At 39.2% G+C, this 12,786-nt stretch overlaps 1 protein-coding gene across 1 annotated transcript in view; it reads right to left on the bottom strand.

Annotated features, from left to right (window-relative positions):
• LOC128684100 (synaptotagmin-12-like) overlaps positions 1 to 12,370 on the bottom strand; it is a gene marked incomplete at its 5' end in the record, with an annotated part of 31,453 nt that extends 19,083 nt beyond the window's left edge. The window contains one exon of the mRNA XM_070081239.1: positions 12,206 to 12,370. Within this exon, the coding sequence (XP_069937340.1) occupies positions 12,206 to 12,370 (165 nt within the window). The remainder of the gene's footprint in view (positions 1 to 12,205) is intronic.
• Between the last annotated feature and the right edge of the window lie 416 nt (positions 12,371 to 12,786).

Consider the following 12,786-nt stretch of genomic DNA (forward strand, 5'->3'; position numbering starts at 1 on the left):
TATGTATTGGTGTAACCCTTGCCATCTTGAGTAGTTTCGGGAAGGTGCTAGTTTCTAGTGACTTGTTAAAAAGTAATGAAATAGCATGCGAAAGGACATGGGCCGCTCGCTTGTACAGTAATGGTGGGACATGAGACAGATTCCCTGAGTTATTTTTAAGTGACTTTATAATCTCGGTGACTTCCGTGGGCTCAGTTGGAGCAAGATAGAAGGAATTTGGGAAATTCCCATCTAGGTAGTCCCCGGCATGGGCATTGGTATGTGGGATTTTATTGGCGAGATTAGATCCTATGGTTGAGAAGAAGTCGTTTATCTTGTTAGCTGTGTCAGTGGGATGTAGTGGTGTTTCATTAGGTTTAGTTAGGACAATATTCTTGTTTTTTCTCAGTTTGTGGGTCCCTAGAATCTGAGAGAGTGTTTTCCAGGTCTTTTTTATATCTCCTCTAGTGTCTGTGAATCTACTGGAGTAGTATAGTTGTTTGGCTTTCTTTATTACTTTGGTGAGGACTGATGAATAGTGTTTAAGAATATCTTTGTGTATTAAGCCCTGTCTATATTGCTTTTCATATTGGTGTTTCTTGTCAATGGATTTCAGAATGGTGCTGGTTAGCCATGGGCAACCAAGCCGTTTGTTTGTGATCTGTTTCGTTTTTATAGGACAATGTTTGTTGTATAGTCTAAGTAATTTGTTAAGAAAAATGTCTGTCCAGTCATCAATACCATTGGCCTTGGAGAATTCTGTAGGCCAGTCAACAGTCTCTAGGTCAGCTGTGAACTTCCTTATTGAGGCCTCGTCATGGAGTCTAAATGAGACTTTGTTGTATTCAAGTGGTGGTTTACTAATGTTTGTCAGGAGGAAGGTAGGGTAGTGGTCTGTAGTGCTATCTGTGATTATCCCTGATTTAAGGGGGGCTAGTATATTGGTCCATATGTGGTCTATTATGGTTGCACTTGTCTCAGTGAGCCTGGTTGGTTTAGTTATTGTTGGTATGAGAAGTGTGTTGTTCATATTGTTGATGAAATCAGTTACAGGCTGATCATCTAGTAAGCCAAGGTTGATGTTGAAGTCTCCAGCTAAGAGAAGGTGGTGCTTATTCATTTGTCTGTTTGTTATTAGTGACTTTAATTTCTCACTGAAATTTGGGATGTTTGTGTGGGGTATCCGGTAAATGGCACCGATTGTTATAGGCGTCTTAAGGTTTTTTACAGTAAAATTAGCAAAAATGTATTCCCCATATTCATCACTAAAGCAAGTGGTGCTAATACAAGATAATTGGTTAGAGTAATAGATTGCAATACCACCCCCAACTTGGTTTGGTCTGCAGTTGTGAATTGCTGTGTATCCTGGTAGAGGGTAGATATCTATTGTGTCCTGCTTAAGCCAGGTCTCAGTAAGAATAATGCAGGAGAAGGGTGTCTTTAGTGATTCAAGGAGTGCTAGGAGGTCATCATAGTGTTTGCTTAAGGACCTGATGTTGTAGTTAAGTACTGATAGACTTTTAGCATTGTTTAGGATAGTGCTGGCTTGTGATGCTGTGTAATAAAGGCAGTTACTTTCCAATAGGTTTTGATTGGGTGTCAGATTATGGAGGTTTAGATCAGGGTCAACGTGATCAATCATCTTCTAGGTTTAAATTATGGTTATTTATATCCTGAGTTGTGTGTTGAGTTCTAGTACTGATATCTGTAGTGGTGGGAAGTTTGGACAAGTATATAGCTAGAGTATTTTGGTCATGTAGAGTATAGTCACTACTACACATAATGAAGTTGATGTTGTCTATGTGTTGTGCTGGAATGAACTAAAGTACAACTAGGTATAAACTAGTAATATAAAAATACAAATTAAAAATAGAACAAGACTCTCACTTGTAATTGCACTAAGGTCTAATATAATGACTTTTGTGGAGTCTATGTTTTGAGCTAGAATGAGCTATAGTACAATAGGTTTAATCTAATAATATAAAAATACAAATTTAATCTAATAATATAAAATTTGGTATTACTAAATTAAAAATAGCACAAATTAAAAATAGCAGTCTCTCACTAGTAATTGCACTATGGTCTAATATGAATTTGGTATTGACTATGTATTGAGCTAGAAAGAGCTATAGTACAACTAGGTTTAGTCTAATAATATAAAAATACAAATTACAAATAGCACCAGTCTCTCACTAGTAATTGCACTATGGTCTGACTATGTATTGAGCTAGAATGAGCTAGAGTAAAACTGTGATTAATCTAATAATATAATAAAGGCACAAGACTCTCAATTGTAATTGCACTAAGGTCTTATATAAGTTGTTTACAAGAATTAGAGTATAATTAGATTTAAATTGACAGGATAAAATACACAAATTAAGGTAGCAAAAGAATAATAAAAAAAAAAATGATAAAAATAAAAATGGCAATGACTTGGTTATAATATGCTAGTAAGATGGTAGACAGGATAATATAAAAGTTGTAGTTGAAAATACTAGTTTAAAAAAGTATAGAATAAAATGGTCAATAAAAGAAGTTTACAATAAGTTTGATCAATATAGTTTAAAGTAAAATTGGGCAATAATAGGGATTTAGAATAAAATTGGGCAATTGAGTATTTTTTAAAGTGAGGTAGAATTATTGAAGACAAGTTATGGTTAGTTTATAATAAAATAAGATGGAACAGTGATGTGGTAAGTTGTAAAAAAGGAGATAGATTCTGTAGATATTAAACACAATTAAGACTATGAGGTAGAATGGTCGTTGAATACAACAATGACAATCAAAAGTAGTTGGGGTATTAGAATTTTAGGGGGGCACAAATTTATGACAATATAACACTAACGGTGGACTATGGGTATTATCTGCACTTTACTCTGATTCTGTTAGTCCAGCCTCACTTAGGAATGTTTTAAGGTCATGTTCTGTAGAGATGAAGTATCTCTTCCCAGTGGGCTGTTTCCTAACTGCGATTTTTCCATCCCTCACAAAGCACTGGTGGATTTTTTGGGCATAGCGTAATTTTCTTAGCCGATAAAGAAGGTTTTGTCTCGTTTTGGTAAGGCACTCATTGACGTAAACATCAGTTTTCATAGAAATAGATGTTTTTAGTAGGTTGTTTCTTTGTAGGCTAGTTTGGAATTTTAACAGCACTGTTTTTTTACCTGCTTGGTAGCCCATCAGTTTGCAATCCTTTAGGTCATCACTACGTATGTTAAGGCGAAGGTGGTCCTTGATAAGCTGTAGGGTGGTCTCCATGCAGGTCTCTTGGGTGACTGTGGGTGGGAGATGTTTGCTGTTAACTACAACAGCGTCAGATAGCTGCTGTTGGTCATTATGGTCTTGGAAGTTGGTTATGACATTGGCAAGTTGTTGGTCCACTCTTGATCTTTCCTCTGTAATGTTGGTAGTAAGTAGGGTGACTTGGTCTTTTAGAGTGTTGATGGTGTCTAGGGACCGGGTGTGGGTGTTGCTTTGTTGTTCTAGAGTGTCTAGTTTATGTTCTAGAGCAGTGATCTTGTTGAGGTAATCTGCATTGCTAGCCTTTAGTTCCTGCATTTCTTGAGTTAGTTTGGTGATCGTTTGGTTCTGAATCATAAGGAGTTTAGCTATTTCTGGGTCGGTGATCTTCTTGACATCAAATACTGGGAAGGAGTTATCTTGGACTGTAGCGGCGGCCATGTTTGTTGTTGTCTGTCGTGTGTTGTGGTGGTGCCGGTGGGTGATGAGGGTTGTGTCCTGGCTGGCAGTACACACAAGTTTTCCTCGTGTTATTACTGCTCTCACCTTTGATGTTAGGAGTCCTTAGCTGGTTATTAGGTCATCACTGGGCTGCTGGGAACCTCAGGTAGAAGTAAAAATAGAGGACAAGGTTCCTGTTGCCGCTGTCGCTGCCTTACGGATAAACAATAAATCAAATCATGCAGTACACTCACTAAACGTAGTTTACTGTCAGAGGTATCACAATGTTTTGATCCTCTAGGACTCGTCTCACCGATTACCATAAAGGGTAAAATGCTTATGCAAGATGCATGGAAACTCAAAATTGGATGGGATAAGAACTTGCCTCTAGAAATGAGTCAAGCATGGGATGAAATATCCAAGGAGTTTAAGCAACTTCATCAAATTAAATTTCCCAGACAAATAGATCAAGAGGGAAACAAGTACACATTACATGTGTTCTGTGATGCGTCAACCAGAGGTTATGGCGCTGTAGCTTACATGAGTAATGCTGAAGGAAGTACACTAATTACTTCAAAGGCCAGGGTAGCACCCTTGAAGGTCAGAACAGTACCACAATTGGAACTGACAGCACTCTATGTAGGTACAAAATTAGCTGTCTATCTCAACAAAGTACTTGATCATCTCACTATTGAAAAAACCGTGATATGGAGTGATAATGAGGCAGTTCTCCAGTGGTTAAGAAATAATAAGAGTAAGCTGGTCTATGTACAGAACAGAGTAGCAGAAATAAGAGAGATGCAGGGAGATTATCTCTTTCTCCACGTCTCTACCCAAGAGAATCCAGCTGACATGTTGTCACGTGGTGTCCCACTCAAGAAATTTGTGGATAATAAATTATGGCTCCACGGACCGAACTGGCTCTCTAATGAAAATAACTGGCCTCAGCAAAAAGCTCACATTATGCCAGAAGAAACAGTCTGCTTGAACACAGCAGAAATAAGTTGTGTAAATACTGCAGACACAACAGAAATAGTCATTGATGGATCTAAATACTCATCTTTGGGTAAACTCTTAAGAGTTACAGCTCTTGTCTTTAAATTCATTAAAGGAATAAAACCTGATTATGAATGTCTTGAACCCATTAAATACTGGGTGAAACTAATACAGAAAGATGTTTTCTCTACAGAATATAAATTTCTGGAAACACAAGATAAATCCCCAAAGAAACCTGTCATGATTAATTCTTTAGGACTTTATCTCGACTCGGAAAAGATTATAAGATGTCGAGGAAGAATCCATAATTCTTCACTACCTAAAGAAGCCATACATCCAATATTGATCCCCAAGAATCATTGGCTAACAAAACTGATTGTGCAAAACGCCCACAGTAACGTGTTACATGGTGGGGTAGCTGACACACTTTGTCATATACGACAATCCTACTGGATACCTCAAGGTCGACAAAGTGTGAAAAAACAAATAAAGGACTGTATTACTTGTCGTCACTACGATATGCGAGTATGTCAGTATCCTGGTCCACCTCCATATCCCTCTGAAAGAGTTTGTCATGTCACTCCATTTGAGGTGACAGGTGTAGATTACACTGGACCAATAATTTTAACCAAAACAGTTGACAAAGTTCCCATCAAGGTGTACATCTGTTTGTTCACTTGTGCTACAACTAGAGCAGTACATCTAGAAGTAGCCACTAACATGTCTGCTGAAACTTTTATCAAATTATTCAGAAGGTTTGCAGCCAGAAGGGCATGTCCCAGACTGATGATTTCAGATAATGCAACGAACTTTGTTGCTGGTGCTGCTTATATAAGCAAGATCTTTGATCAACCAGAAGTACAACAGATGCTGAATCAGCGCAGTTGTCGTTGGAGATACATTCCTCCTAAATCTCCATGGCACGGCGGATTTTATGAAAGAATGATCGGTATTGTAAAACGTTGTTTAAGGAAGATTCTTCATCGTCAAAGAATCGACTTAGAAGAATTCCGTGCAGTTGTGACTGAAATAGAAAATAGAGTCAACAACAGACCTCTAACTTATGTTACCGATGATCTGGACAATTTAGAAGTGTTAAGTCCATTTCATTTACTCCATGGCAGAAGGCTCGAACCTGTTCCTCCCATGAATGATAAAGAAATCATAGAGGATCCTACTTATTTCGAACCTGAGCAACTCAGACGTAAATTCAAACACCTTAATAAAGTGATTGAACGTTGGGAGAAAATTTGGCGAGAAGATTATCTCACCTCATTGAGAGAACACTTCTATGGAGCTGGTGTTCCTGAAAATCATAAGTCCTTAAGACCTGGTGACATAGCGATTATTGACAATGATGGTCCGAGGTCCCAATGGCCACTTGGAAAAATTGTGACCATATATCCTGATGCAAATGGAATCATCAGGACAGTTGATGTTTTAAGCAAAGGTGTAGTGAATAAGTGGACAATAAATAAACTAGTGCCGTTAGAATTACACAGTGTTGAAAACAAAATTAGTGATTCACCAGAAACCGCACAGACTAAAGCTGTTCAGAAAAGACAAGCAGCAGTGGTGGCGAGTGAGAAAATCAAATTAAAGTTAAGTGATGAATAGTTCACCTGCAGCAAACCTCTGCCGCCCCCCAGTGTATAGAAATTTTCTCCAGGAGGTGGGTAACAATCCCCTTCAGCCCCCTTCAGTCCCTTCAGCCCCTTTCAGCCCTGAGGGGCCCAGCCCTCTCAGAAGGGGCAAATATCTTGTTTACTGCTACATCGAGTAATTGACCCCAGATGCAGTACCAGTATGTGACGTGGCTCGACGCTCCATGCAGTCCAGTGTTGCAAAGTGTAGCTTAGTAAAAGACAGTTCATCTCTTACCTTAGCAGGACAATTAAGGAAAATCCTGCTCCCACTTTATTACCATGGTAAAGATAGTGAACATTTTTGTCTATGCTTAAGACAGCAAGAATCAAACATTCTGCTTTGCTTCATCGAGGAAGTGGCAAGGAAGTAAAAGTACTAGGTCAGCTTTTCCTTTGTGCTAGGGGAGTGACGGCGTGGGGTGCTGTGGCGTCTTCAGATTACTTTTGACTCTACTGAGAGTGACATTGACGCCAGGATAACCAACAAAGAACACTGGTCCGTGCGTTAGTGTGAACAAAGTGTCTCACAAAACACAATAAACACTTACAGAGAAGTGTGATCAGCTTCTTTAGTGATAAGACTGTGAACAATAAAGACAAATCTTGTGGAACATAGTGCACCAGTGTGCGTATTCCTAGACTATGGAAGACGTGGACATCCAAGGACACTTCAGCTTCTATCAAGTCACCGATACCTGTCGAGGGTGTGAAGAACACCATAGCTCACGCTACAAGAGCAAGGTATGTTACGAATTTCTTGTAGTACGGGGGACTGCACAGTTCTTGAGTCGCAAGGAGTTTGTAATCAACCTATAGTCGGCAGTAGGGTGCGGACTTTTGAGTCCAAACAAGTACGTAATTTGTCAGCAATCAGTGAATGAAATATGCTGACATAACACCCCCTAGGGGTAATTTATAATCTTACAAATTATAACTCATTTCAGCCCGTTGAGAGATGATCATGACAACAATTCAAGACCTCGTCTGCAGGGGCAGCTGTGTAGACGATTTGCTGTCTTTTATCAGCTAAGTGTTCCCTATATTTCAATTTATAAATTATATCTTAGTTGGTAATCCCATTTCTCAACATATGCTGGGAGGCAGTTGAACAGTCTCGGGCCCCTGACACTTATTGTATGGTCTCTTAACGTGCTAGTGACACCCCTGCTTTTCATTGGGGGGATGTTGCATCGTCTGCCAAGTCTTTTGCTTTCGTAGTGAGTGATTTTCGTGTGCAAGTTCGGTACTAGTCCCTCTAGGATTTTCCAGGTGTATATAATCATGCATCTCTCCCGCCTGCGTTCCAGGGAATACAGGTTCAGGAACCTCAAGCGCTCCCAGTAATTGAGGTGTTTTATCTCCATTATGCGTGCCATGAAGGTTCTCTGTACATTTTCTAGGTCAGCAATTTCACCTGCCTTGAAAGGTGCTGTTAGTGTGCAGCAATATTCCAGCCTAGATAGAACAAGTGACCTGAAGAATGTCATAATGGGCTTGGCACCCCTAGTTTTGAAGGTTCTCATTATCCATCCTGTCATTTTTCTAGCAGATGCGATTGATACAATGTTATGGTCCTTGAAGGTGAGATCCTCCGACATGATCACTCCCAGGTCTTTGACGTTGGTGTTTCGCTCTATTTTGTGGCCAGAATTTGTTTTGTACTATGATGAAGATTTAATTTCCTCGTGTTTACCATATCTGAGAACTTGAAATTTCTCATCGTTGAACTTCATATTGTTTTCTGCAGCCCACTGAAAGATTTGGTTGATGTCTGTCTGGAGCCTTGCAGTGTCTGCAATGGAAGACACTGTCATGCAGATTCAGGTGTCATCTGCAAAGGAAGACACGGTGCTGTGGCTGACATCCTTGTCTGTGTCAGATATGAGGATGAGGAACAAGATGGGAGAAAGTATTGTGCCTTGTGGAGCAGAGCTTTTCACCGTAGCTGCTTCGGACTTTACTCTGTTGACTACTACTCTTTGTGTTCTGTTTGTGAGGAAATTATAGATTCATCGGCCAACTTTTCCTGTTATTCCTTCAGCAAGCATTTTGTGCGCTATTATGCCATGGTCACACTTGTCGAAGGCTTTTGCAAAGTCTGTATATATTACATCTGCATTCTTTTTGTCTTCTAGTGCATCTAGGACCTTGTCGTAGTGATCCAATAGTTAAGACAGACAGGAGCGACCTGTTCTAAACCCATGTTGCCCTGGGTTGTGTAACTGATGGGTTTCTAGATGGGTGGTGGTCTTGCTTCTTAGGACCCTTTCAAAGATTTTTATGACATGGGATGTTAGTGCTATCGGTCTGTAGTTCTTTGCTATTGCTTTACTGCCCCCTTTGTGGAGTGGGGCTATGTCTGTTGTTTTTAGTAACTGTGGGACGACCCCCGTGTCCATGCTCCCTCTCCATAGGATGGTAAAAGCTCGTGATAGGGGCTTCTTGCAGTTCTTGATGAACACGGAGTTCCATGAGTCTGGCCCTGGGGCAGAGTGCATGGGCATGTCATTTACCACCTGTTCGAAGTCATTTGGCGTCAGGATAACATCAGATAAGCTTGTGTTAACCAAATTCTGTGGCTCTCTCATAAAAAATTCATTTTGATCTTCGACTCTCAGTCTGGTTAGCGGCTTGCTAAAAACTGAGTCATACTGGGACTTGAGTAGCTCACTCATTTCCTTGCTGTCATCTGTGTAGGACCCATCTTGTTTAAGTAGGGGCCCAATACTGGACGTTGTTCTCGACTTTGATTTGGCATAGGAGAAGAAATACTTTGGGTTTCTTTCGATTTCATTTATGGCTTTTAGTTCTTCCCGCGATTCCTGACTCCTAAAAGATTCCTTTAGCTTAAGTTCGATGCTTGCTATTTCTCTGACCAGTGTCTCCCTACGCATTTCAGATATATTGACCTCTTTTAGCCGCTCTGTTATTCTTTTCCGTCGCCTGTAAAGGGAGCGCCTGTCTCTTTCTATTTTACATCTACTCCTCCTTTTTCTTAGAGGAATAAGCCTTGTGCATACATCGAGTGCCACCAAGTTAATCTGTTCTAGGCATAAGTTGGGGTCTGTGTTGCTTAGTATATCTTCCCAGCTTATATCGGTTAGGACTTGGTTTACTTGGTCCCACTTTATGTTTTTGTTATTGAAGTTGAATTTGGTGAATGCTCCCTCGTGACTAATCTCATTATGTCGGTCTGGGGCTCCGCGCATACATGTCTGAACCTCAATTATGTTGTGATCTGAGTATATTGTTTTTGATATGGTGACATTTCTTATCAGATCATCATTGTTAGTGAAGATGAGGTCTAGTGTATTCTCCAGTCTAGTAGGCTCTATTATTTGCTGGTTTAAATTGAATTTTGTGCAGAGATTTAAAAGCTCGTGTGAGTGTGAGTTTTCATCAGAGCTGCCTCCTGGTGTTATTACTGCAACAATATTATTTGCTATATTCCTCCATTTTAGGTGCCTTAAGTTGAAATCCCCCAGGAGCAAGATGTTGGGTGCAGGAGCTGGAAGATTTTCCAGACAGTGGTCAATTTTTAACAGCTGTTCCTGGAATTGCTGGGATGTTGCATCCGGAGGCTTGTAGACTACCACAATGACTAGGTTTTGGTTCTCGACCTTTACTGCTAAAACTTCCACTACATCATTTGAGGCATTAAGCAGTTCTGTGCAAACAAGTGACTCTGCAATGTACAGGCCAACCCCCCCCCCCCTTTTGCCTGTTCACTCTGTCACATCTGTATAGGTTGTAACCTGGGATCCATATTTCGTTGTCCAAGTGATCCTTTATGTGGGTCTCAGTGAAAGCCGCGAACATTGCCTTTGCCTCTGCAAGCAGTCCACGGATGAAAGGTATTTTGTTGTTTGTTGCTGGCTTTAGACCCTGTATATTTGCAAAGAAGAATCCTGTCGGTATTTTATACCATTTTAGTATTCACTCTGTCAGACACTGCAACACAATGGTATCTTGGTACAGAACAGAAAACAACTTGGACAACTTCTACTAGTGAGAATGGCTGGATTTGAGAAGAAAGTGACCTCCCAATGACTACATTCTTACCTCTACCTGTGGCCTACATCTCACCACCTGGTGGTATATAAGGCTCCATCCTGTCACTTCAACTCCATATTGTTTCAGAATATGGAATAATACTCTTCTCCAGACTGAGGGACTGACCACCTCAAAACTTCAAGGGTGATGGACTGATTACATCGTCTTCACGTCTCTTCTGCTTCTATCAACTTTTCTGTACTCGACTGAAGAAGCCTACTGTGTAGGCGAAACGTTTCGAAATAAAGATACCTAACTGTTGCATATGTGTCTTACCTAACAACAAAAAAGAAAATTCCAAACATCAGCAATGCGAGGTAGAATTCAATATCCATTCTATCTATTCTTTCATTCATTCTTATACCTACAAGACGGAAGACTTTGGAGAAGATATGCAGATTCATATCATACACCTGGGCACATTATTGGTTTACTGATCAGATGTACGATGAAAATGACCTGTAGAATTTGTCAGATATAATGAAACCTTACTTTAAAAAATCACTGAACTCACTGAAAAATCACTGGAAGCAGGAACCGTCTGTACTCAATATACCAAGAAGTAATTAATGTGCCGAATGTGCAATCAAAGTTATGCAGGACTGTATGTTGCCTGCAGAAACAAAAACAAACTGCAACTTCAGTTCATTCTAAACAATAAGCAGTAATATATGTACAAACATGATAACAATGATGCTGTAAGCTGTTTTATTTGTTATTAATATTAAATGCAATATGCATTCAAGTTATTTGTTGTCGTTACTCGTTTTTTTCATTTAGGGGCGACATTTTCTAAAAAGATATTGAAAACTTCATCTGATTAAGATACAGGAATATTACGTTGTAAAACAAGTTATAACCTTAATGTGTATATATATATATATATATATATATATATATATATATATATATATATATATATATATATATATATATATATATATATATATATATATATATATATATGTCGTGCCGAATATGTAAAACTGGTCAATTAGCAAGAACTCATTTAAAATTAAGTCCTTTCTAAAATTTTCTCTTATACGTTTAAAGATATATTTTTATCATTAATGTTGATGTAAAAATTATAATTTTGCACCAAAAAGCACTTAGAAAACTTACCTAACCTTATTATAACAAGAACAATTTATTTTAGCCTAACCCAACTAAATATATTTTAGATTTGTTTACAATAATTTAATACTAAACAAACACAGTGAAATATTTTTTTTTCGTTAGGTTCAGAATGATTTTGGCGAAATTATTGCATACACAAATTTTCACTTGTCCTATATGGCAAGATGAGCGTTGCTATTTAAGCCAAGATCGCAAGTTCTGCCTATTCGGCTCGACATATATATATATATATATATATATATATATATATATATATATATATATATATATATATATATATATATATATATATATATATATATATATATATATATATATATATATATATACACTAAAAAACTAAACAAGATTATAAGGCATACAAGGAAATTAGTATCAGATTTGAAGGGGATTGAATACGAGAGGAGGCTCACTGACGTAAATGATCATGACTAACAAAGTATTCACCGGAGGAGATTGAGTGTTTCAGATGCAAGGAGAGGGAGCCAGGGGGTCATAGGTGGCAGATGAAGGACGTTAAGAAGTATTCTTTCAGTCACAGAGTGGAGAGTAAGCGGAACTTTGCTAGACGAGCACTTGGTGCATATTGGGGTTCTGGAGGGCAGAAATCAGTCACACTGGTTAATAAGAATTGAATGTTGGAGAGTCAGGGGTTATTAATCGACCCACCCAAACACACCTATGTAAATATACCTATATATATACAAACACACCTTGACGAAGGGGTCGGCAGAAGTCTTGTCTCCCGTCCACTGAAGACTTCGTGCCTTCACCACCACCACTGTCAGCCTCTCCGCCGTGGGCAGGTAGGAGAGTGAGAACATTATCTCTCCGTAACCCACGCCCTTCTGTGCGTGGAAGATCGGTGTTACAATGTGCTAGGGAAAGCAAGAGGCAAGAAGAGGAAGGCAGGAAACATTACATACAGTTAGGTGTCTGATGGGGCTGGGAGCTCCAGGAGGTTTCTGAAGGTCATTGATTTAATTAGGAGGAACAACGGGTGCTAGTAGGTGCTAAGCTTGCTAGGTGGTGGAATGTGTTAGAAACACTTCCCCAGTGTTAAATAGTTAGAAGGGCATTAACAAAGTGGATGGAGAATGCTAGAACTGGGAAAAAAAGGTTAGAGAGAAAACAGAGAGCGTTGGGTCATGTATCAGTGTATGGAGGGGTGGTAAATGCTGGGAAGGGAGGAGATTATCACACAAAGTTAAAAGACAGGTTGGAAGTTAAGAGACATGTTAGGAGAAAAACTAGGAAACTAGTCAGGAATTATGTTAGAATACGGATGAAGAGA

This window comes from Cherax quadricarinatus, unplaced genomic scaffold (assembly GCF_038502225.1).
Source record: "Cherax quadricarinatus isolate ZL_2023a unplaced genomic scaffold, ASM3850222v1 Contig2040, whole genome shotgun sequence".
Classification (NCBI taxonomy): Eukaryota; Metazoa; Arthropoda; class Malacostraca; order Decapoda; family Parastacidae; genus Cherax; species Cherax quadricarinatus.